Source organism: Eptesicus fuscus, chromosome 9, assembly GCF_027574615.1.
Source record: "Eptesicus fuscus isolate TK198812 chromosome 9, DD_ASM_mEF_20220401, whole genome shotgun sequence".
Taxonomy (NCBI): domain Eukaryota; kingdom Metazoa; phylum Chordata; class Mammalia; order Chiroptera; family Vespertilionidae; genus Eptesicus; species Eptesicus fuscus.
In genome coordinates, this window is record NC_072481.1 from 33,901,364 (window position 1) to 33,927,190 (window position 25,827).

General features: G+C 41.6%; 1 protein-coding gene and 1 pseudogene across 4 annotated transcripts in view; one reads left to right on the forward strand and one right to left on the reverse strand.

The window, feature by feature from the left end:
• The window catches only part of EPS15 (epidermal growth factor receptor pathway substrate 15), a 118,352-nt gene that overhangs the window by 73,178 nt on the left and 19,347 nt on the right, over positions 1–25,827 (forward strand). For all 4 annotated transcript variants that reach the window (XM_054720576.1, XM_054720577.1, XM_054720574.1 and 1 more), the window contains 7 exons: positions 8,429–8,590; positions 8,958–9,155; positions 16,746–16,949; positions 19,610–19,726; positions 19,931–20,021; positions 20,978–21,013; positions 23,061–23,197. In XM_054720576.1, coding sequence (XP_054576551.1) covers positions 8,429–8,590; positions 8,958–9,155; positions 16,746–16,949; positions 19,610–19,726; positions 19,931–20,021; positions 20,978–21,013; positions 23,061–23,197 — 945 coding nt within the window. The remainder of the gene's footprint in view (positions 1–8,428; positions 8,591–8,957; positions 9,156–16,745; positions 16,950–19,609; positions 19,727–19,930; positions 20,022–20,977; positions 21,014–23,060; positions 23,198–25,827) is intronic.
• LOC129150170 (putative MAGE domain-containing protein MAGEA13P) lies at positions 1,676–2,765 on the reverse strand (annotated as a pseudogene).

Genomic DNA, 25,827 nt, shown 5'->3' on the forward strand with positions numbered 1-25,827 from the left:
TGCATCGGGCTTCTAGTCCTATATAATAAAGAGGAAATACGCTAATTGACCCTCACACCATCGCAAAGATGGCAGTGCCCACAGCCAATAAGGAGGGAATATGCTAATTGATTGCCCCGCCCTCAAAGATGGCAGCGCCCACAGCCAATAAGGAGGGAATATGCTAATTTACTGCCACACCCTCAAAGATGGCGGTGCCCACAGCCACAAGGTGGCGGCGCCCAGTCCCTTCAGCCCTGCCAGGGCGGCAGGCATGTTGCCTCTGGAGTCCCCCAGTCCCCTCAGTCCCCTCAGTCCCCTAGCTGTCACGGCCGGCCCAAGGCACAGGCAAGCTTCAGATGGTGGCTGCCCAGCCGCCTAGGGCTGCCTGAGGCTCAGGTAACAAGGCCGGCCGATGCTTGTGTTGCCAGCAGTGGAGCAGCAGAGGTGTGATGGGGCGTCGCCTTCCCCTGATTGCTGGGTCGCCTCCTGCCCCTGAGGGCTCCCAGACTGTGAGAGGGCGCAGGCCGGGCTTAGGGACCCCCCTCCAATGCATGAATTTTCATGCACCCAGCCTCTAGTTTATAATATAATGTACTAAGTGTGATAATAGAGGTTAGGTACAAACCACTATAAGAGCATAGGTAAAAGAAGCTCAAGGTGGGTCAGAGGAGATTAAATTTGGCTGGGCCTTTAAGAGTCATTAGTGAGTTACTAGATAGCAATGGTAAGAAAGGCCTTTGAGGCAGAGGAAATGGCTTAGAAAAGGAAGAGGGTCTTTTGAGGATGTGTACAGGTGAATGTAAGGAAAAGAAGGTAGTAGAAGAAGGTATTTTGGGGCTTAGATTTGAAGGTTCTGATGTGTTTTGTAACCAGTTTTACTTTATTCTACAGATGAGGGGGAACCATCATATATTTTTGAAATAGCTAAGTGATTAAAGAGCACTCCTATCTGATAAATTATTTTAAAAAAATGAAGTTGGACATATGGAATAAGAAGAAACAAAAGCTGAAAAATAATTATATGTTTATTGTATTTATTGCATGTCTTTTTTGAGAGCCATTGCAAGGTACATATATAAAACAGTATGTCTGTATTTGAGTATGAATCAGTTAACAGTGTAGGTTAGGTTAAAAATTTAGGCATGACTGGTTGGTTTGGTTCAGTGGATAGAGCGTCAGCCTGTGGACTGAAGGGTTCTGGGTTCAATTCCGGTCAAGGGCACGTACCTTGGTTGCAGGCTCCAGGGCAAGTGCAGGAGGCAACCAATCAATGTTTCTCTCACATTGATATTTCTCTCTGTCTTTCCCTCTCTCTTCCACTCTCTTTAAAAATTAATGAAAAATTACCCTCAGGTGAGGATTAAAAATAAAAATGATGTTGAAAAACAAACAGATAAATAATAAAATAAATTTTTAAAAAAATTTAGGCATGAGAAAAATTTAGGTGGTGCTGGTAAATTAACGATAAAGTACAGAGCTCACCATTATGAATCTGCAATAGACTTATGAAATGCTAGCACTAGGCAAGTCTTTCATGATGATCATCATTGGCTGGCATTTTTATTTTTCGAAGCTAGTTAAATTTTTTTTTTACAAGGAACATTTGAAACAACAAAAAAGAGAAAATCTCCAAATCACCTATATTGAACAGGAACACTAAAGTGTTCCCTCCATATCCATCCTGGTCCTCCACTACTTAGAACTTTGGCCATTGTCTTCAAATGGAGAGTGAAGAATATGCTTCAGACTTCACTCAGAGCAGGAGAAGCTGCTGGACATGACACTGGAACTTTCACTGGCGGGTGCAATAGTATCATCCAAGGCAACTTCAGCCTGGGCTTTCTCATCTCTCAAAGCTTCCTCATAACAGTATGGGAAAGAAGTGGGGTCAGTCCCACTGATTTTGGCAAAAACTTCAGGACTTTCATCTTGCTAGTCTCAGCCTGGGCTGTTGGACCCAGCAGGAACTCATAGCGTGGATGATCACTGTTGGGCACCGGCTGGTACTCCAGGTACTTGTCAGTGATGAGCTTCTTGGGCTACCCATAGATGAAATTCTTCCTCCCAGCATGCATCCCAATCATATTCAGCATTTCCCAGACTTTCTCCTCAGGGACACACTTACCCTTCATAAAGATTTTGCCCAAGAGAATTTATCAGGAAGCCGGTCTTAGGCATGCCCTGGTCATCACTCAGCATCCCATCGTAGGTGAGATCTAGTAATTTGATGAGCACATAGAAATGTCTGGTGGGGTCCACTTCCTTCACTTTGATGCTAAAGACAATCTCCATGCACTCACAGACTTTGTTGAAGATCACAGAGAAGTGATCCTTGTGTTCTTTGATGACATTCTTCAGCATTTCTGCCTTTGTGATATGGGTATCTTTGTTACATACTTGATACTCAGTGCACCAATTCAGACACCTTATTTTGTAGCACTTCAATGAACAAGAACTCGGGATTTGGTGGAACCTGCGAGGTGCTTGGATCCTCCTCTTGGCTGCTAGAGCCCTCATTTGATTTGCTCGAAGGAGTGACTGTGATGGCAGTGGAGGAGGAGCAGGTTCTCTGGGAACTCTGGAGAAGACTCAGTATCCCAGTGGCAGGCACCTCCTCTGGAGTGCCCAGGATCAAAGAAGAGAGAAGAGGAGGAGGAGGAGGTGGGGGTGGTTTCGTCCTCCTCAGCTATGGGAGTCTGCATACCTACCAGGCCCTGTGCCTCTCTTGGGGCCTGAAGGTCTTCCTTAAGCTTGCAGCTCTTACTCTTCTGACCATGAGGCATGACTTGTGTTGGGGCCATTTGACAGGAGGGTGGGCAATTGGGACCCACTGATAGGCCTCCTCTTTAGAGGTGCTCTCAGTTGTCACTGGGCTGTTTTCTTTGTTGGCCTATCTCCTAAGATCTTGATGCTTGGCAGCACCTGGGACTCCTTCCTCTGCTGATCTGATGTCACATCGCTGCCACTAAGCTTCACCTTCTTCAGACTTCTTGGTGATTGGCAGAGTCTGGGACTCCTCACCTTGTTGACCTGATTCTGGTCATCTCAGTTGAAGCCTTATCTCCATGAGACTCCAAAAGTCAGAGTTGGAAAACACTATATCCAAGGATCGTGCATAGGGCCTCCTTGGGCTAAAAGCAGGCTCAGAACAGGATGAGGCTTGTTCTCTTCTGTAGTGGGAAGTCAGTTCAGTTGTTCCACCGGATCATCACTTTGACTCCCGGAACTGCCTGAGCCCTCTCCCTTGGCAAATCTGACTCTGCTTCCCTCTAATTAAGGCGGTCACTTCCAGGTTCCCAGATTTGGAAATGAGGGGGAAGGGTTACTTATCCTGACGGCCCTGCAAAGGGTCTCCCAGGAATGACATCAGGGGTGGAGTGGGATTCTATGGGGTTCACACTATTCTGTGGTGGGTGGACCCCTCAGTCCTCATTCATGAAGGTTTTCATCTCAGATCCTGACTGTGTGCTGGCCCTTTCAAAGAAAAATTTTAAAGAGAGCAGAATGATAGTTATAATTTAGATTTAGTTAGTTGGCAGAGAAAATATAGGATGAAAAGCAATTATAAAAAGCATTGATCAGCCGAAACCGGTTTGGCTCAGTGGATAGAGCGTCAGCCTGCGGACTGGAAGGTCCCAGGTTCGATTCCGGTCAAGGGCATATACCTTGGTTGCAGGCACATCCCCAGTAGGGGGTGTGCAGGAGGCAGCTGGTCGATGTTTCTCTCTCATCGACATTTCTAGCTCTCTATCCCTCTCCCTTCCTCCCTGTAAAAATCAATAAAATATATTAAAAAAAAAAAAAGCATTGATCAGTGTTTTATTTAATCACAGAAGCATCTACATTTACAGGCATACCTCCTTTTATTATGCTTTTAGGTATTGCTTTTTTTTTTTTTTTACAATTTGAAGGTTTGTAGCAACCCTGCATTGAGCAATTCTATTGGTGCCATTTTTCCAACAAGCTCAGATGATGGTTAGAATTTTTTAGCAATACAAGTATTTTTGAATTAAGGTATACACATTGTTAGGAGATAATGCTATTGCACACTTAATAGACTACAGTATAGTAGTAACATAACTTTTATATGCACTGAGAAACAAACAAACAAAAAAAACGATGTGACTCGCTTTATTGCAATATTTGCTTTATTGCAGTTGTCTGGACCGAACCTGCAATATTTTCAAGGTATGCCTGTATTTGAAAAATAGTGGCACACATGTGTGAGACATTTAGTCTAGTATATAGCATAGTGGTTAAGAGCTGATTCTGGACCTAGTTTGAATCCATCACTTGCTAACAAACTTTGAACAAGTTACTTGCTCACGTATGCCTTCGTTTTCTCATCTGTAAAATGAGTAATAATTGTACCTACTTTGTAGAACTGTCATATAGATTATAAATTAGTTAATATACATAAAAAGTCTGGAAGAGTACCTAGCACACTGTAAGCACTATCGAAAGTATTTGCAGGAGATTAAAAATGGCAATGGAGTAAGTGGAAGCTACACTGATACTGTCCCAGGACCAAACTGGAAATACAACTAAAATACTGAAAAAACTACCCTGAAAAATAAACTGAAGACTAGCTGGAGAGAACCCTGATAACCAAGGATGGAAAGTGGAGACCACATAGAAAATGGTAGGAAGTGTGGAGGCACAAAAGAGCTGGCCAGGATTCCACAGACAGCAGCTGAGTATCTGGAGGGATATCTCAGCCGTGAGGAGTTCACACTGAGAACTCTGGAGTCTAAACCCCAGTCCAGAGAACCAGAACTGAGAAAGGACCCCCACAGAACATCTGGCTGTGAAAAGCAACAGTTGCTGTCTGCCAGCCAGAGATGGCTGGGTATGCAGGCACCTTCTTAAAGGGCCAATGCACAAAACTTCATGTGCAGCCACTTACCTTGGGATCCAGCACAGGGAGGGCAGAGTGGACTGGAGCTGTGTGAGGATAGTCCAGGGTTGGGGGCTCTAGGGTTGAGCTCAGAAGGAAGTCACTCAGTTTTCCTGTGCTGAGTCATTCCCTCTTGCTACAGAGGATGTCTTTCTCCAGTGGACCTTTGCTTTCCAGAAGGTTTTTGACTGGGGAGAAGATAGTTGCCCCCACCCTGTTGGAAGCCCTCTTGCCCCACGCTGTGGTCTAAAGCCTGAGGCAAATTACATCTCTGAGAATAACAGTCAGACTTCAGGCATTGGTGGATCTCTGGAGGCTTTGAGTCTTTGCCTGATTTCCTTCTGGGCTTGGGGTTAGGGAAAGCAGAGCCTGGTGTACATCTTGGTCCTTTCCAAAGGCACCCAGCCCCAGCAGGGGGAGCCACAGCTGTGGATTGCTGATAGCTCCAAAGAGAGGACTCAGGGCCAGTCAGAAACAGCATCTGACATGGTCCTGCATTAGAGATTGGGAGTTGTAGCAGATCTACCTAATACATAGACACAAACCCAAATAGGCAGCCAAAATGGGGAGACAAAGAAACAACCCCCAAATGAAAGAACAAGAGAATTTTCCAGAAGAAGATGTAAATGACATGGAGATAAGAAATTTATTAGGTATAGAGTTTAGAATAATGATGTCAAAGATGCTCAACAGCATGAGAAAAGATATAGTAACGATGAAAAAAAGACTAGTCAAAAATAATGACATAGCACTAATAAATAACGCATTGAAAGGAATACACAGCAGATTAGGGAAAGCCAGGGATCAGATCAGTGAATTAGAAAACAGGGTAGGAAAAAATCAGAGAACCAAAAAGAAAAAACAATTAAAAAACAGGAGGACAGCTTAAGGGAGCTGTGGGACAACATGAAATGTAACAATATTTGCATAATGGGTGTGCCAGAAGGAGAAGAAAGTGAGCTAGGGATAGAGAACATGTTTGAAGATAAAACATATCCCAATTATATGCTGTCTACAAGAGGCCCACTTCAGAACAAAAGACTCACACAGGATGAGAGTGAAGGGATGGAAAACATTTTTCCATGCAAATGGAAATGGAAAAAAAGCTGGGGTAGCAATACTCATCTGACAAAATAGACTTCAAAATGAACGCCATCACAAGAGACCACACAGGTCACTACATAATACTAAAGGGGTTGATCCAACAAGAGGATTTAACCCTGGTAAATATATATGCACCCAATATAGGAGCACCTAAATATATAAAAAGCTTCTAGAATTTGACAGCAATACAGTCACAGTAAGAGACTTTAACACCCTGCTGACTTCACTGTATAGATCTTCCAGGCAAAAATTTAACAAGGAAACAGTGACTCTAAAGGACACACTGGATCAGATGGATTTAATTGACATTTATAGAACATTTCACCCCAAAGCTGCAGAATATACATTCTTCTCAAGTGCACATGGGTCATTCTCAAAGATAGACCACATGTTAGGACACAAAATAAGTCTACAAGTTCAAGAAGACTGAAATAATACCAAGCATCTTAGATCACAATGGAATGAGATTAGAAATCAACTACAATAAAAACACTCAAAAACATTCAAACACATGGAGGCTGAATAGCATGTTATTAAACAAGGAGTGGGTTATCAGTGAGGTTAAGAAATAAATAAAAAACTTGCAAACAAATGAAAACACACACACACACAAAAATATCTGGGACACAGCAAAAAAAGTCCTGAGAGGGAAGTTCATAGCACTACAGGCCTACCTTAAAAAAAAAACACAAGAAAAATTAATAATAAACTATTTGATCCTACAACTTAGAGAATTAGAAAGAGGATAACAAGTTAGGCAAATTTTATGGTATATAAATTATACCCTTTGGTGTATGAGATGATGGTCAACCAACTGAGCCACACTGATCAGGGCTTGTAAATTATACCTTAATAAAGTTTTAAAAAATAATTATTTTGCCCTAGCTGGTTTGGCTCAGTGGATAGAGCGTTGGCCTGCTGACCAAAGGGTCCCAGGTTCGATTCCGGTCAAGGGCACATGCCTGGGGTTGCAGGCTCGATCCCCAGTAGGGGGCGTGCAGGAGGCAGCCAATCAATGATTCTCATCATTGATGTTTCTATCTCTCTCTCCCTTCCTCTCTGAAATCAATAAAAATATATTTTTAAGAAAAATAATTATTTTATGCCAACACAGATGAATCTTGAAAATATGCTAAGCAATAAAGAAGCCAGTCACAAAACCCACATATTGTATGATTTCATTTGGAGTGATCAGGAGGGAAATGGGAGTGACTTGCTAATATTTGGGGTTTCTTTTTGAGGTGATGAAAATGTTCTAAAATTGTTTTGATGATGATGGTTACACAGTTGTGTAAATATACTAAAAACAATTGAATTGTATACTTTAAATGGGTGAATTATATGGCATGTGCGTTATCTCAATAAAACTGTTACAGGAAGTAAATAAAATTATATGCTCTATATGAAGGAGAATTAGAGGTAGGGAGGGCTGTAGTAGTGGTAGGCTTGAGGAAGGCCTCACTGAGAAAGTAATAGTTGAGCAAAAAAGTGAAAGAGATGAGAGATTGAGCCATGTAGATTCTTGGGGGAGGAACTTTCTAGGAAGAAGGGATAATCAGTGAAAGATCCTGAGAAGAGAGCATTTCTGGCATGTTTGAGGAACAACAGTGAGGTCTGTATGGCTGAAATTGAGCAAGCAAAAAAGAGCAGTAGGAAATGAAGTTGAGAGAAGGGATCATGTAGGGCTATTGTAAGCACTTTAGTTTTTACAGTGAAGGAGATGCGGAGTCGGTGTAGAGTTTTGAGTAGAGGAATGACGTCATCTGACATAGGTTTTTAACAATGGCTGCTGTACTGAAAATAAACTGATGGATTGGAGCTGAGATGTTAGAGAAAGAGAAGAGTGAAAGATGATGACATATTTTTTGGCCAGACAAACTGAAAGGGAGGGGAAGATTGAGGATGAGGCAGATTTGGGGGCGGGGGGGCGGGTGATGCCAGGAGTTTTTGACATGTTTGTGAAAGTCATCAGACATCCAAGGACAGATTTGAGTAAGCAAATCGGGTATCTAAATCTGGAATCTAGGGAAGAGGTCCTCAAGTAAAGATTGTATTTAAAGCTACGAGTCCTCCAATCCACCAATACAATATACTTAATAAGATAATATTTTATTTGCCTGGCCGGCGTGGCTCAGCGGTTGAACGTGGACCTAGGAACCAGGAGGTCACGGGTTCGATTCCTGGTCAAGGGCACATGCCCAGGTTGCGGGCTGGATCCCCAGGTGTGGGGCGTGCAGGAGGCAGCCGACCCATGATCCTCTCTCTTCATGGATGTTTCTCTCTCTCTCTCCCTTCCTCTCTGAAATCAATAAAAATATATATTTAAAAAATATATATATATATAATATTTTATTTTCCTTCCCTTAAATAGGCTCTTAAAAATTGTTGGCTTAATCTTCCCCTGCCTCCAAAGAAGATAAATATGTTCCTTTTCTTATATTTCAGGATCTTCAAGATGAAGTTCAAAGGGAGAGTACTAATCTGCAAAATCTCCAGGCCCAGAAACAGCAAGTACAGGAACTCCTCGATGAGCTGGATGAGCAGAAAGCCCAGCTGGAGGAACAACTCCGGGAAGTCAGAAAGAAATGCTCTGAGGAGGCCCAGCTGGTAAAGACTGGCCATTTACTGCTGTGTATTTACACCTTAGTTGCTTTCCCTGGCTTAAAATGGAAACATTCTCTGATTCTTGTTGTTGCTGTCATTAGGTGGCAATCTCTAATCAACATCAGGCGCATGAAGGAAATGGAACTTAGTTCACTAAGAAATTACAGGCCTTCCTTAGGGAAAATAGGGCACTTAATGTACTATTTTTCCAAATTTTAACTATTTATTCCCTAATTGTCTTTTCTATCAAATGTTTACATTTAAAAATACCAAAATAGTAAGCTAAACAAATGTATTGTATTATGGAACATTTTAATGATATCTCTTTTTTTTTTATTCCTCTTTCTTCTCATTCACCTCCATATCATAGATCTCATCCCTGAAAGCTGAATTAACTAGTCAAGAATCGCAGATCTCCACTTATGAAGAAGAGCTGGCCAAAGCTAGGGAAGAGCTGAGTCGCCTGCAGCAAGAAACAGCAGAATTGGAGGAGAGTGTGGAGTCAGGGAAGGCCCAGCTGGGACCTCTTCAGCAGCACCTGCAAGATTCACAGCAGGAAATTAGTTCAGTAAGTCTTTGTAGCAGCAAGAAATATGAGAAATATGCTCAGATGGGCCCTCACCTATCCTTGTAGTAAATAATACTTTCTCAACGTCTGCTCTTTTCTCTCTCTGCCTAGTTTATTATTCATTTTTCAGTAATTACATACAAACAGGTTTCTTGTCACCTGTCATAAATTAAACTATCATTCATTTTTGTATGTGTGATAATAATCATTGGAGTCATGGTTAAGATGGTTTAGTTTAAGTGCTGGCTCTGCCACTTACTATCTGAATCACTTTAGCATCAGGTTCCTCATCTTTAAAATTGGAGAATTAATAATACCTCTGCCTCTCAGGGCAGCTGTGAGGATTAAATGAAGCAAAACCTGTGAGACATTTTAGCATAGTGTTTGATACATAGATGCTAAGTGTTGGGTGTTTTTATAAATAACTAGGAGCCCAGCGCTCGATATTGCGAGGCCCCGCCCACCCGAGTGTGCTCACACCCGGTCGTGAGGGCGTTAGGGCCATGGGCTTTTTATATATATAGATAACCCAGTATCTTGTTGTGATTCTAATTTTGAAATCAGTCTTGCTTATGTGGCAACTTTTAATTTTTAAAATAGAAAACTGGTTTTTATAAAGATAAATGTGCAGTGTTGTGGTGGGTTCAGCATATAGATCCTTTGCTTTGTTATTTCTAGGCCTTCCTAAATGGAGAATATTTTATAGAATGATAGTAAGATGGTTAGATAGGAGCATAGAGACCATGTAGCTATTAACTTAAAAATAAAAGGAAGGGCCTTTCAAAATGAGAGGGAAAAAAAAGCATTTATTTGTGATTAATAAGCATAGCTATTTGGGACACACTAGGCAGAAACCCATATTGTGTTTTTATGAGAAGTGGAAGGGGAATAATTACATTGATTGAAGGAAGGCATTTCTATTGGTTCAGATAAATATAACATAGTGATGTTAATTCTAAACTTTTTTATTTGTTTTAATTGTTGACACTATTACAAATCCCCCCATTTCTCCCACCTTTGCCCAATTCCACCAAGCCCCCACTACCCCATCCCCTTAAACATTTTTAATTTTCAGTCCAGCAGTCATAATAACTGTGTGTGTGTTTTTTCATTTGAAAACAGTTTTTTGGGACACAGTGTTGCCCTAGGCCCAGTCCAAAGGTTATTTTGCCATGTTTTTTTGTCATTCTTTGTTTTTGGGTTTTTTTTTTTGTTAATCTTCACCTGAGGATATTTTTTTCATTGATTTTAGAGTGGGAGGGAGGCAGGGAGAGAGAGAGAATGAAAGAGAGAAACATCAGTATTAGAGAGACACATCGATTGGTTGCCTCCTACACCTGCCCCCAACTAGGGTCCAGGAATCAAACCTGCAACCCAGGTTTGTGGCCTTGACTAGGAATCAAACCCGAGACCCTTTGGTGTGCGGTGACACTCTGACCACAGAGCCACACCCTGTTTTAACATTCCAGAAGTTTGAGGCATAAGATGTACAAAGCAGTACCTCTGGCATGACAGCTCTGGCTCCATTTAAAGTGGCTCCATTTATTTTTTTGGACATAGCCCACTCCTTTTATTTTGAATTTGAACAAACTGTAACTATTGTGTTAGGGTCGCCAAAGGAGGTACACAAGAGGCCGAAAGTGGTAAAGATTTATAAATTTATTAGGTCATCTGGAAACCAGATGGGCTGAGCTCCAAAATGGCGCTAGCACTCAGGACGGTGAATCACAGATTTTAAAGGACTCTAGGTGAACTTTTTCGGTGGGGAATTCTCTGGGCAGGTCTAGATCCTGGGCAAATCCAGAGGGGAAAGTTACTGCTCTTAGCAAATGGAATGTGGTCTAAGCCAAAGGGAATGTTGGTTATAAAATGATCTAATGGTAGGTTTCCCAGGGGAGGAGATATCGATTCCATTATTTGACCAGACCTAAAATAACGTTTCTGAGATTCATCCATGTTGTAACATATATCAACATTGTATTCCATTGAATGTTCATAGGTATTTTATTTATTCCTTCCCAGTTAATGGACATTTGGAGTCTTCCTACTTTGGGGCTATCCTATATAATAAAAGCCCAGCAACCATAACAACTGGAATGACCCCTCAACCTGTCGCTATGAGGTGCATTGACCACCTCTCAGTCCCTCCCCCCCAGCCCGCAGGCTCCGATCGCAGCATGGCGAACGGGGAACCACGGGGAACCGGGTGGGTGGTGGCAGGGTGGGACTGGGGAGTGGCAAGTGGGTGGAAGGCAGACCTCTTGGTCCCTCCCCCCAGTCCGCAGGCTCCAATGGATCATCGGATGGCAAACGGGAACCAGGGTGGGTGGCGCAGCGGGGCGGGACTGGGGACTGGCCAGAGGGCCAGAAGGCAGACCTCTTGGTCCCTCCCCCTGGCCTGCAGGCTCTGATCGATTGGTGGTGGTGGCGGGGCGGAACTGGGGACTGGTGAACGGGCAGAAGATGGCCCTGATTGCAGGCTAGGCCTAGGGACCCTACCTGCGCACGATTTGTGCGCTGGGCCTCTAATCCTATATAATAAAGGGGCAATATGCAAATTGACCCTCACACCCTCATCTTTAATTCTTACCTAGTATTTGAAGCAAGAAAAAAGCAAAGAACCTCTGACCTTAAATCTCTTGTGGTTATACGATGTATGCTGCTTTTATACAAGTATTTTAACCCTTTGCACTCACTTGCTTTTTTCTGCTACCGATGCTAACCGTGTTGAGTCACACTCGACATCTGAGTGCAAAAGGTTAAAGGTGTTTTAATAGTTTATTGCACTTTTCTTGCACAATTTACAAAGAGCTTGTGTTGCATGATGTATTTTTTTTATATCACCTTAAGTTTACTCGGAGACTAAGGAAGAACACAGACTTAGTAACAAGTGCATGAGAGAGCCAGACACAAGAATGCCTAGTTCTGTTCAAGATTCTATGGTCTCGGACATAACCATGGGGAACAAACTGCCCTAAATAGAATTAATAGGCTAGTATATCCACTTACTACTGCATCTATATAATGGGTATTATTTTAGTGTTAAGGTTTTAAATTTTTGATGGCAAGGTTGTAGAAGGTATGGAAATTGATTAAATGGTCATGATGAATCTAATAATAGGATAATATGCAAATTAGTCAGGATGCCATCACCTAACGACCAAACAGCAGGGACCTAAGGCTGCATGGTGCCTGGCCTGGATGGGGGACCTCAAACCGTGCCCCCCACCCGGCGGGGCTTGACAGGGGACCTCAGGCCACAGCCCTCGCCTGCCGGGGCTTGACAGGGCACCTCAGGCTTCACCCCCTGCCCCGGCACCGGGCCAGGGGCCCTCAGGCCACGCCCCCTGCCCAGTGGGGCTTCACAGGGGACCTCAGGCCACAGCCTCCACCCGGCAGGGCTTGACAGGGGGACCTCAGGCCTCACCCCCCGCCCAGCAGGGCTTAACGGGGGACCTCAGGCTGCGCCCACTGCCCCAGCGCCAGGCAGGGTGACCTCAGGACATGCCCCCCGTCCCAGTGCCAGGCCAGGGGACCTCAGGCTGCACCCCCGACCCTGGCGTCGGGCCTGGGGACCTGAGGCTGTGCCCCCTGCCTGGTGCCAGGCTGGGGGACCTGAGGCTGTGCCCCCCGCCCAGAGGGGCTTGATGGGGGTGGGGCCGGCCGGATCTGGGTCTCCTGTGATTTCGAAGCACATGTGGGTGGATGGGACTTGACTCTGGGTCTTGCAGCGCACCCCAGACTCTGACAGGAGGGAGATTTTCATATACATTTTACTAATTTTCTTTCATCTCTGACACTTCTATTATAAAGGGCAAATAGCAATATTAAAATATTTCCTGTAATTAATTCCCTTTTAATGTGCACAAATTTTGTGCACCGGGCCACTAGTTTTTAATGAAAGAATAGAAAACATCAGAGTGCATTACATGTAGTAAGGATAAGTATTCATGAAATTTGTTTCACCACTGTATAAGCATATATGTGTATGTGAAATATATATAAACTATGTATGATTATATATGTGTCTATATTATATACTAGAGGCCCGGTGCATGAAATTTGTGCACTTGCGGGGGGGGATGGGGTGTTCCTTCAGCCTGGCCTGTGCCCTCTCACAGTCCAGGAACCTTTGGGGGATGTCCGACTGACAACTTAGGCCCGCTCCCCACAGGGAGCAGATCTAAGCCATCAGTTGGACATCATTAGCACTGCTGCAGAGGTTGGGGAGGCTCCCACACTGCTGCTGCACTCACCAGCCATGATCCCAGCTCAGAGCTTCTGGCTGAGTGGTGCACCTCCTGTGGGAGTGCACTGACCACCAGGGGGAAGCTCCTGCATTGAACGTCTTTCCCCTGGTGGTCAGTTCACGTCATAGCGACTGGTAGTTCCACTGTTTGGTCAATTTGCATATTAGCCTTTTATTATATAGAACTAGAGGCCCAGTGCATGATTGAATCATGTACGTGTAGGGTCCCCTACACGCTTTCGCTTTCGATCACGGGGGAGCTGGGTGCCTGTCCGCTGGTGCACCAGGCCTTTCAGAAGCCTCTGGTGCGGCGAAGACTTCTGAAAGGCCTGGTGCCTGAGCAGACAGGCACCCAGCTCCCATGCTTTTGCTTTCGATCACTGGTGCACCAGGCCTTTCAGAAGCCTCCAGCGTGGCAAAGGCTTCTGAAAGGCCTGGTGCCTGAGTGGACAGGCACCCAGCTCCCACACTTTTGCTTTCGATCGCGGGGGCGCTGGGTGCCTGTTCACTGGTGCACCAGGCCTTTCAGAAGCCTCCGCCCCGCCGGAGGCTTCTGAAAGGCCTTGTGCCTGAGCAGACAGGCACCCAGCTCCCCCGCTTTTGATGGTCCGTGCGGCGGGACGTGAGCTCGCTGCCCCAGAGGCCCCTTCTGTGCCGCAGCACAGCCATGGCGCAGACGCTGAGCTCGAGCCGCCACTGGCGGTGCGAGCTCAGCGTCCCGCCGGCCCAATCGGCCACCCTGGCCACCCCGAGTCCTGCCCCCCCGCGCCTCCTGGCCAATCGCGGGCATAGCGAAGGTACGGTCAATTTGCATATTTATCTATTATTAGGTAGGATGTGTTTATATTTATGTATACACTAGAGGCCCGATGCACAAAATTCGTGCCACAGTAGGCCTTCCTTCCCCTGGCTGCTGGCACCAGCTTCCCTCTGGCACTCAGGACCTGGGCTTCCCTCTGGCCGCCAGCAAGCACCCGGGACCCGGGCTTTCCTCGCAGCCCTGGCTTCGTCCGAAAGGATGTCCAGTCTAATTAGCATATTACGCTTTTATTATTATAGATATACACACAGAGACATCCAAATAAATACATATATATTTACTGAGTTAGGATGTAAAATATATTTCTTCCTATGGATTAAAGCAGGGGTCCTCAAACTTTTTAAACAGGGGGCCAGTTCACTGTCCCTCAGACCGTTGGAGGGCCGGACTATAGTTTAAAAAAAACTATGAACAAATTCCTATACACACTGCACATATCTTATTTTGAAGTAAAAAAACAAAACAGCAAAATCACCCGCATGTGGCCCGCGGGCTGTAGTTTGAGGACACCTGGATTAAAGTTTAAAAAAATATTTATAAGCCACTGCTGTTTAGCACTAGCAACATACAAGGCACATATATGCTGTGTGTTACAAATGTGTAGTATAAAAATTGGTAGATATATATATGCTTCCTGATGCCCACTGTTTAAATTTATACGCACAATACTTGTGTTCATAAGTGAACATATATTAAGCACTTAACAGTATGCATCATTGGAGGTACAAAGTTGATACCAAAAGTTGTGGTCTCAAAACAGCAACAACAAAAAGTGTAATCTCTGTCCTCAAAGAGCTCAAGGTCTTTAACTTTTAAAAGATGGGTGAATTAGTGGAATAGGAACAGGAAAAATTTGCTATAGTAGTGGGAAATGCAGCGTGCTAGGAACTTTTACACACATTTTTACACGTTATTTACATAGTCCTTTACATTTCACAGAGTTCTTTGCTTCATATAAACAGGTGATTATTACTCCCTCTGGATTAAGGAATAGACTTGGAGAGGTTACTCTCACTAAGATCACCTAACTGGAAATTGACAGAACTGGATTTACATCTGTCTCCCAATCCAAAATCATGATCTTTCCCAGGGTTATGACCCCCAACGATCTGTGGTAAATTACAGATTTCAAATTGAGCAACTTAAAAACCTTATGGGGAAAATAAGGTTACATGAACAGAGTCTGGATTTATGAAATGTCAGTGGGTCATTTTTATATTTGCTAAAAGCAAAAAGCATAAATACAGGGAATTTTAATGTCATTTAAAATAAATATACTTTATGAAAAATTAGAATATTCCTTTTCACTCAGAAACATTTTTTATTCTGCCTTCTCAATCTCTTTAAGATATTTGTAAATTCTTTACAGATGTTAGTATAAATAAGCATTTTTTCTTGCCAGTGGGCCCCAACATTTGTGTGTGTGTGTGTGTGTGTGTGCGTGTGTGTATTAAAATTTATTGACTTCTACCCTCTGTGTCCCACTATTGTCCCAAGAGTATAAAGTCACTTGGATATTGGGATAAAAAAAACTTCGAGTGCCTTTTATTTAGCATATTTAGATAGCTTAGATTTGCAGAGTTTGGGAATGTCCTACCTGAGGGCCATATAAGGCCCGTGAAATCATTTGGTCTGGCCCTGCCAAGGCATGAGGAGTGAGTTAATTAAAATTTTTACCAAATATAGTAGGGTAATTTTTAAGTTTATCATTTTGTATGGCCCACGAATGATGTTATAAATATCGAAATGGCCCTTGGCAGAAAAACGGTGCCCCACCTCTGATTTAGAGACTACTTTGTAGAGCTCTAGCCCAGTGGTCGGCAAACCGTGGCTCGAGAGCCACATGCGACTCTTTGGCCCCTTGAGTGTGGCTCTTGCACAAAATACCACGTGCGGGCGCAAACGTACAGTGCGATTGAAACTTTCAAATTCTTAGAGCTTTCAAAATCCATATGTACTGGAATTTCAAGAGGTGAACTACATCATGGCCCATGCGCAGAAGTCGGTTTTCAGCCTGGGCGAGTCTATTTTGAAGAAGTGGCGTTAGAACACTCAAGGGGCCAAAGAGCCACATGTGGCTCGCAAGCCGCGGTTTGCCGACCACTGCTCTAGCCCATTAGTAAGAAATCCCAGAGCTCATATTACCTTTGTCTTCACTCCTCTCCTTCCCAATAAGAGTATGGATGGGTCCAAAACTTCCTTTATCTCTTCTAATGCTTCACTACAAAATGTTCTCTTGCTCTGTCACTTTGCTCTCTTTTTCCCATTACCCTGACCCTTCTTTTTCTAATTATAGCCTAAAGGTCTGCCAGTATGCAAATATTTGAGTCAAAATTCTTAGAGCTTTCAAAATCCATATGTACTGGAATTTCAAGAGGTGAACTACATCATGCATCATTCCCAGCATATTCTCCTTATAGAAGCAAATGTATCTTTGACTAAGTCTAGTTGTATAGCCATGTTTACATTGCATGTCCTTCTGGTAACAAATTCTGTTTGTACTTCTATTTTGTGTTGACAGATACAAATGAAATTGATGGAAATGAAAGAGCTGGAAAACCATAATAATCAATTAAATTGGTGCAGTAGCCCACACGGCATTCTTGTAAATGGCACTACAGATTATTGCAGCCTCAGCACCAGCAGCAGTGAAACAGCCAACCTGAATGAACACGCTGAAGGCCCGAGCAACCTAGAGTCTGAGCCCATACACCAGGAGTCTCCAGTGAGTCTAATAGTTCCCTAACCCTCAAAATTAACTGCGGGGGAAAAAAATTGATTCAGATCAAAGTTTTGTTGATATCATACCTGATACAACTATGTGGCCTTGCCTTATCTGAGGACAATTGAGATTTTCTTTTTTTGAGAGGCAGAGTGGGAACTAATCCAACAGTTCTAAGAGTTTTAACAATTTTAAAACATAATTTAACCGGTCTACTTATATATATGTTTTCAAAACAGTAGTTCTGTAGATAATAACTTTTAAAAATCGTTTTTAAATATTCTCACCCAGAGCTGAAAGTAATGTTTTATTTCCTAATGTTGAGGACAGTTATTTAGAGAGCACTGACTGTGCAAGAGTACTGCTGTGTGCCCTAGCCAGTTTGGCTAAGTGGATAGAGCGTCAGCCTGCAGACCGAAGGGTCCCAGGTTCAATTCTGGTCAAGGGCACATGCCTGGATTGCGGGCTCGGTCCAACGTGCAGGAGGCAGCCAATCAATGATTCCCTCTTATTATTCATGTTTCTATCTCTCTCTTCCTTTCTCTTCCTCTCTGAAATCAATTTTAAAAAAAAAAAAAGAGTACTGCTGTGTTATGTGTGAGAGCTACAGAGAAAAAAGACAAAGGAACTCTGCCTTCAAGCAGCACGGTCTAGTAGTGTAACACTGTGTGAAAGGGCTGTGACAAAGGAGGCATGGGATATTCAGCGTGGAGGGGGCTCAGAGAAGATGTTGTAGGGAAAACTTCACAAGTGACCTTCAAAGTAAGAAAGGGATACGTAAGCAAAGGAGGTGGTACATTCCTGGTAGAGAAAGCAACATTAGCATGGGTCTGAGGTGGGAGAAAACATGCTTCACAGGGTCGTGGGAAGTTTTTGAAGAGTATCTTGTGACGGTGGGAGAGTATTGATAGGAGATGCGGCTTTCTCCTGGTGGGCGCCTGCCTTACCTCTGGTACTTTATCAAAATATAGATGCCTGAGCCCTACTCCAAACTTGAGTTTCTGGGATATAGCTAGGTACATATATTTTAAAAACAAATTCCCTGGGTGATGGTGATGTGTACCTGGATAAAAATGACCACTTTTCGGTCAGAAAGGGCCAGATGGTAAGAAATTCGGATGTAGCCCTAACTGGTTTGGCTCAGTGGATAGAGTGTCGGCCTGTGGACTGAAAGGTCCCAGGTTCGATTCCGGTCAAGGGCATGTACCTTGATTGCGGGCACATCCCAGTAGGGGGTGTGCAGGAGGCAGCTGATCTATGTTTCTCTCTCATCGATGTTTTTAACTTTCTATCCCTCTCCCTTCCTCTCTGTAAAGAATCAATAAAATATATATTAAAAAAAAAAAGAAATTTGGATGTAGCCCTGGCTGATATAGCTCAGTGGTTAGAGTGTCTTCCCACTCACCCAAGGGTCAGGTTTCCATTCCTAGTCAAGGGCACATACCTGGGTTGCAGGTTCAATCCCTGGCCCTTGCTTGGGGCATGTGTGGGAGGCATCCAATCGATGTGTCTCTTTCACATCGATGTTTCTCTCTCTCCTACCCTTCCTCCCTCTAAAAATCGATGGAAAAAATATCCTTGGATAAGGATTTAAAAAAAGAAGAAATTTGAATTTATCTTGAAGCATTGGAGAACTTATCATACTGAAGTAGGTAGACATTTAAGAATTTTAAGCAAGAAGTAACAGGATTAAACTTACCTTTTAGGAAATGTGAAAAGTGAATTGGAGAGTGGGATTGGACACATATTAAAACTGTTGGAATGGTCTATCTGAGAGTTGATTTAGTCTAAATTAAGCAGTAAGAGATGTAAAATTAACTTGATTTTATTTAGACAGTACAGTGTTAGACACATTATAGAATTTTCTTTTAAGCACAAAAGGTAAAATTACTAGGTTATTCTTCAAAGACATAATGTGGTGTTAAATGGAGATTGCCCCTGCCACTTTTTTTTTAATCTCACCCAAGGAGTGAAGACATTTTTTCCATTGATTTCTAGAGAGAGAGAGAGAGAGAGACGAGAGAGAGAGAGAGAGAGAGAGAGAGAGAGAGAGAGATTAGAGACCCATCGATTGGTTGCCTCCCGCTCGGGCCTGACGAGGGACGTGGATTAAACCTGCAACTGAGGTATGTGCCCTTGACTGAGAAGTGAACCTGAGACCCTTCGGTCCATGGGCTGACACTCTAACCACTGAGCAACTGGCCAGGGCATTAAACCTTATTATCTACTATTATAAATCCAGAAAGCAATGGGAAGCCATTGGAGGGTTAAGATCAGATATATATTTTAAATCTATTACTTTGATTATTATAAGGAAGGATAAATTGGAAGGTTACTATAATAATTGGACAAGAAATGATATAAATGGATGATAGTGATAGTGAGGATGAAAAAGAAGGGAAGAATCTGAAAAAAAGGTAGGAGGTAGATACTGTAAGACATGGAATCTAACTGAGGGATGACCAAAGGGAAGTGGTTAAGGAAGACCTCAGTGACATCTCTGCTTGATGATACCATTTTCCCAAGAAAGATTATGGAGAAGTCATTCAGTGAATATTTTCTGCTTGCCTTTTTATTTTCTAGTAATTTTGGGGTTTTCTTTGTCATTTTCTCTGCCAAGTAGAAAACACATTGTTAGTCCATGTGGCATTAATATTTTGTAGGTAAGAAGTAGTCCTGAAATACTGCCTTGTGGTGTGACTGATGAAATCGAAGTGGTGACTGCAGCTGTTAATGAAAAAGTTTGTCCTGAATTTAACAGTGACAGCCATTCAAAAGAGGTAAAAAAAATTTTATACGTAAATGCTCTTATTGGTGGTTTTCTTTATGCTAAGGAAAGAGAAAAATGTGTTAAATGAACTTTATGCTGCAGAAATATTTCTTATATTACCATCAGTTGATTTTTCAAAGCATGTTATTTTAAAATGTTACCTTTTAAAACTTTGATTCCTAAAATATTTTTTCTTATTTAAAATTATTTTTAGGAAGACCCATTTACCGTAGAATCAAGTTCCCTGACAGATCCAGTTGCAGATACAAACTTGGATTTTTTCCAGTCTGATCCTTTCGTTGGCAGTAAGTACTCTTATTTTTATATTATAGACTTACCAAAAAAAGGCTTTTAAATATATAAACTGTATAAGAATTAGGGCTTCAATTTTGAGAGCCTACTTGTTATAACAAAAGTAGAGTGGAGAGTAAGGTTTTATATGCTCAGATGTTGGTATTTGTCATCTTTACGCAACATCTTTAAATCCTGGGACTAAGCCTTTGATTATGTTTTAGAAACTCCCGAATAAGAGTATATTTCTTCTTCAGAATAGGGATCAGAAGGAGAGATATGGAGCACTCTTAAGTCAATAAGCAGTTATTTACTAAAAGTGCCAATATCATGCTTTTAAAGTAATGGAAGCTATAGTAGTGTCCTGATCCCTGCCCTTAAGGTTCCTACAGTCTTATTGAAGAAACACGAGTTTAATAAATTAAGCTATCTGATGTCACTCTAAACTATGCTAAATACTACTTGTGTTAAAGCTCTTTTTGCATTTTATTTCTAAAATCACCTTGTGAAACTGATAGGTCAATTTATATCAGTTTTAAAGATGGCAGACTGATCTCATTACTGCCATGACTCTAAGCGTGACTGGTTTAGAGTCATGGCAGTAATGAGTCTAGTGGTGATGGTAATACTCAGTCCATACTGTTGTGAAGAGGAGAGATTTTTAGTAAAATTCTTCCTGTCGTGCCTGTCTTTTCTCATCCTTCTGTAACTTGTGATCAAGAGATAAGTATAGTTGTCTATGATTCAAATTTGCCTCTCTTATGAGGTGTGTTGATGTTCTACCTTTACTCTTTATTATTTTAAATGTTTCCTAAAGGTGGATGGCATTCACTGTTTTATTTACTTTGAGGTGGAATTAATGAAACAAATATTGCTTTAAGAAACTGTGCTTTTGTTTTAAAGTTACCTTTAAGTAATGGTGCCACATAGTAAATATTATTTTGATTTCTGCTTATTTATTTTATTACAGGTGATCCTTTCAAAGATGATCCTTTTGGGAAAATTGGTCAGTATATTATAAATTTATGTTGTATTTAGGAATGAGAGATCCTAATGGGTAGTTATAGGAAATGGACTTCCTTTTTATTTAGTTTTGAAACTTATCTAAAGTCTCACTAAGATGTTGTGTGTGCCTGGCATTTTTAGAGAGGAAGTGGTAGATTCTTGTGAATTTACTTAACTGTTAGCTATACTTTAAAAAAAAATGACATTAGTGTTTATACTTTGATGCTTTTAGTAATATTTACACTGATTTCTCCTTATTAGTCAAGGATTAGGTAAGTATAGTGAGTTACACTACAGGGATTAGAACTTTGGTTTTACACTCTACTCCAATGAATGGAGGAAAAGGAAATATCTTTGTTTGGTTTGGTTTTATTTTGTTTTGTTAATCCTCACCAGAGAATATTTTTCTTTTGATTTTTAGAGAGAGTGGAAGGGAGGGAGAGAGACTGAGAGAGAGAAAAAATCGATGTGAGAGAGAGACATCGATTGGTTGCCTCCCACACACTCCCTAACTGGGGCCTGGGATAGAGCCTGCAACCAAGGTATGTGCCCTTGACCAGAATTGAACCCAGGACCCTTCAGTCCAAGGGCCGACACTCCAACCACTGAGCAAAACCAGCTAGGGCAAAAAGAAACATCTTAAAAGATTTACTAAATGTCAGGTTTTTTTAAGAAAAAATAATATTTTTATTGATTTCAGAGAGGAAGAGAGAGTGATAGAAACAGCCATGATGAAAGAGAATCATGGATCGGCTGTCTCCTTCACGCCCCCTACTGGGGATCCAACCCACATTCCAGGCATGTGCCCTGACGGGGAATCAAACCTGGGATCCTTCAGTCCGCAGGCCGATGCTCTATCCACTGAGCCAAACCAGCTAGGGCAAGATATTATTTTTTTAAAAAGTATGTTTTTATTGATTTGAGGGAGAGAGAGATAGAAACATCGAGGAGAGAGAAACATTGATCTGCTGCCTTCGGCATGCCCCCTGCTGGGGATTGAGCCCACAACCTGGGCATGTGCCATGGCCAGAATCGAACCAGTGACCTCTTGGTTCATGGGATGACACTCAACCAACTTAGCCACACCAGCCAGGCTTTAAGATACTGTTTTTCTGGGATTTTGCATTAGAATAAAGCCAATCATTTGTACCATTTAGTTTTGCTTTGCGAACCTGTTCCAAATATTGGCTGTTACCCTTGAACTAGAGAAAGAAAGACATTTAAAAGTTTTTGTTGTTGTTTCTTTAGTTAATGATAGCATAAGTTAAGGGTCTTAAAATGGGATCCCTTGAAATTATATGCTAGTTTTAAGAAATAAGTTTATTATGTAAAAGACTCTCATCTTTTGCCGTGGCCGGGTGGCTCAGTTGGGTTCAAGCGTTGTCCCCTACACCAAAAGGTTGCTGGTTTGATTCCCAGTCAGGGCACATATCAAAGTTGTGTATTCAATCCCTGGTTGGGGTGTATACGGGAGGCAACTGATCAATGTTTCTCTCTCACATCAATGTTTCTTCCTCTCTTCCTCTCTCTCTCAAATCAATAAACATATTCTCTGGTGAGGATTTTTTTTTTAAGGACACTTATCTTTTATCAAAATCATTAAGGAATTTCTAGTCCCCCCTCCTTCAATTAGAAGCACCCCCAATTAGAACCAACTTAGAGGTATTACTAGAACCTAGCATACAGGAAACATTTGTGTATCAAGTGTTGGAATTATTGGTGTGCTTTGGGTGAATGGTGAACAAGTAGGAAAGAATGTTAATTAAAGCTGTTTAACTAGATGGAACTGTCTATACCTTTTTTTAAAGATCAATAGTCATAATAGAAAGTACCTAACTTAGATTCTGTAGGAGTTCAAAATGGAGATGGGAAGGAGGGGACATCTGTAATACTTTCAACAATAAAGATAAATTTTAAAAAAATAAAGTATTTTGACTGATAAAAAAATAACAAAATATCTTTTTATTACTGTAGTTGTCATGCCTTCACTTGACAGGAAATACAATGTAATAGTTTTTTAGTCTCATAATAATGCTGTATTTTCTTAGATCCATTTGGAGGTGATCCCTTCAAAGGTTCAGATCCATTTGCATCTGACTGTTTCTTCAAACAATCTTCTACTGATCCCTTTGTCACTTCCGGTACTGACCCTTTCAGTGCAGCCAGCAATAGCAGTACTACATCGGTAAGTGGGAGGATTAAAAACTATTAAATGGGTAACAAGTGTTGTGAGTTTCTTGCAATATACAGGTGAAAGAATCCTGTTTTAGGTTACTTCTGATGGCCATATAGGATTTTTAGTTTCATTCAGCCCATCTAGTTTTTAGTTCAGAGCTTGATCACCCACTGGAATTAACTAGGATAACTTATGTCATCCAAAAATCAAGTCTACTCTTCAAAGGACCAAATATTGTCCCATTGGGGATCTCTCTATATGTATATATAAAAGCCTAGGCCACTGTTACGACTGGACGACTGGAATGACCAGAACGACTGGCCGCTATGACGCCCACTGACCACCAGGGAGAAGACGCTCAATGCAGGAACTGCCCCTAGCCTGCAGGCCTCGATCACAGATGGGGCCTGCTGGCCAACTTCCCAGTTCCTCCCCCTGGCCAGCAGGCCTTGATCGCCCAATTTGGGCTGGGGCCCCCAGGCTGGGATGGGAAACTGGGCATGGGTGGTAGCGGATGCAGCCCCTTTCCCAGGGAGGCTGAGGGCTGGCTCCCTCCGAAATCCATATACCAATCTTAAAACACATTGCGGACGGATCACAAGAATTCTCCTATTTTCATAATACACAGTGTTTTACAAAGTATCATACTTTAAAAAGATATTAGCTTGTAAGAAAATGTAATAAATAACTTCAAAATGCAATGGGTATTTAATTTTAAAGTGTGCCTTTAACATTTATGTAAAACATTTTTTGTACTCATTCAATAGAAACTTACCTTGCCACTGGGTAAAACTAGCGATAAAACTACTGGTCTGCAATGTGTTAAGTAAAGGTTTTTAGAAATGTTTGATATGCATTATTGAAATAATGAAAATCAATTTAAAGAAAAACATTGATATTTTAGAAAAATAAAATAATTGTTGTTATTTTATAGACACATCTGGAATGTAAGTCTGACAAAGAAGTACAAATTCCCACTAAATGACAGGGTCTTGAGAACATACATAGTACAACAATCACTATTTAATAACCACATACTATGATCAGATACTTCTGTGTGCTTTACATTCCTAATCTTCACATCAACCTTGCAAAGTAGGTGTTGATGTGTCTACTTTAAGAATAAGAACACTGGGACTCAGAAAAATTAACTTAGCACAGCCAAGGTTATACAACTAAGTGGTTTATCATCTGGAGGCTTTAAAAACAAAATCTTTATATCATAGGTATTTAAACATATCTAAAATAGAGTAATACAATTAAATATTCTAACAAACTTTTATGTAGCTATTGTTTAATTTCAATAATTATGAGTAATTTGAGAGTTGTAAAAGAAAAAATTATTTGGAGACTTGTTTTTTTGAGGCAGGATTTTCATGTTTATGAGTAAACCAGACCCAGAAAGGATCAGTTGAGTGACAGGCATTTGAAGCAAAAATTTTGTCTTTCAACACTCTTAGATTAAGAATACTTCTTTAAGCCCTAGCCAGTTTTGCTCAGTGGATAGAGCATTGGCCTGTGGACCGAAAGGATACATACCTCGATTGCAGACTCCTCTCCAGCCCAGGCCCTGGTCAGGGTTCTTGCAGAAGGCAACCAATCGATGTGTTTCTCTCACATCAATATTTCTCTCTGTCTTTCCCTTTCTCTCCCACTCTCTCTAAAAAAACAATGAAAAAATATCCTCAGGTGAGGATTAAAAAAAGAAAAAAGAGAATACTTCCTAAGAAAAACCTCTTAGACACAGACTACAGTATGGTAATTACCAAAGGAAAGAAGGGGTGGAGGGAGGTAGAAGAGGATAAAGGGGTGGGGAGAGGTAAATGGTGACAGAGACTTGACTTTGGATGATGAGTACAGTAATATTTACAGATGATGTATTATGGAATTATATGCTTGAATCCTATATAATTAATCAATGTCACCTCAATAAATTCAATAAAAAATTTTAAAAAGGAAAATACTTTCTTACAAGAGTAATTGAATGTTTTAAAGATAATAGATTTTGGTGTTCTTGAATTGCTTCCTTACTGTATTTGGTAAGGAACTACTAGTATTTGGCCAACAACTGGTATTTTCCATTGATGTAAAACTGAGCAAATGCCTCCGTAACTGAATATTTGTGGTTTCCACAGGCTACTGGATACTGTGTTTTCCTATAACACATAGTTTGCAGTGTGGACCCACTTGCCAAATTCTTCTTAAATTGGCTGTAACCTGAATTCTTTCCCTCTCACCTTATTCTACCCTCTCATTCTTTACTCATATCATTTAAAGAACAAAAAAGCCAAAGCAGCTTTTACTAATTTTAAAATAAACAAATTTCTCCTGTTCCTCTATACTGGTGAAATATTTCTGCCACTTATTCTTACTTTTCCTCTTTTCTCCCCAGATTTCTAAAACAGCTTGCACTTGCTCTTAATATATCTCCATTAAAAACAAAATAAAACAAAAAACAAATTGATAATATAATAATAGCTGTTTATCTAATCTTTTCTATATGCCAGGCATGGTGCGAAGTTCATTTCTTGTGTTACCTTATTTAATCTTCACAACTCAAACTTCCAGTCTCCCAGTCGAGCTCCCGAGGGGGACACTTTGTATATTAGCCTTTTATATATATACTAGAGGCCCGGTGC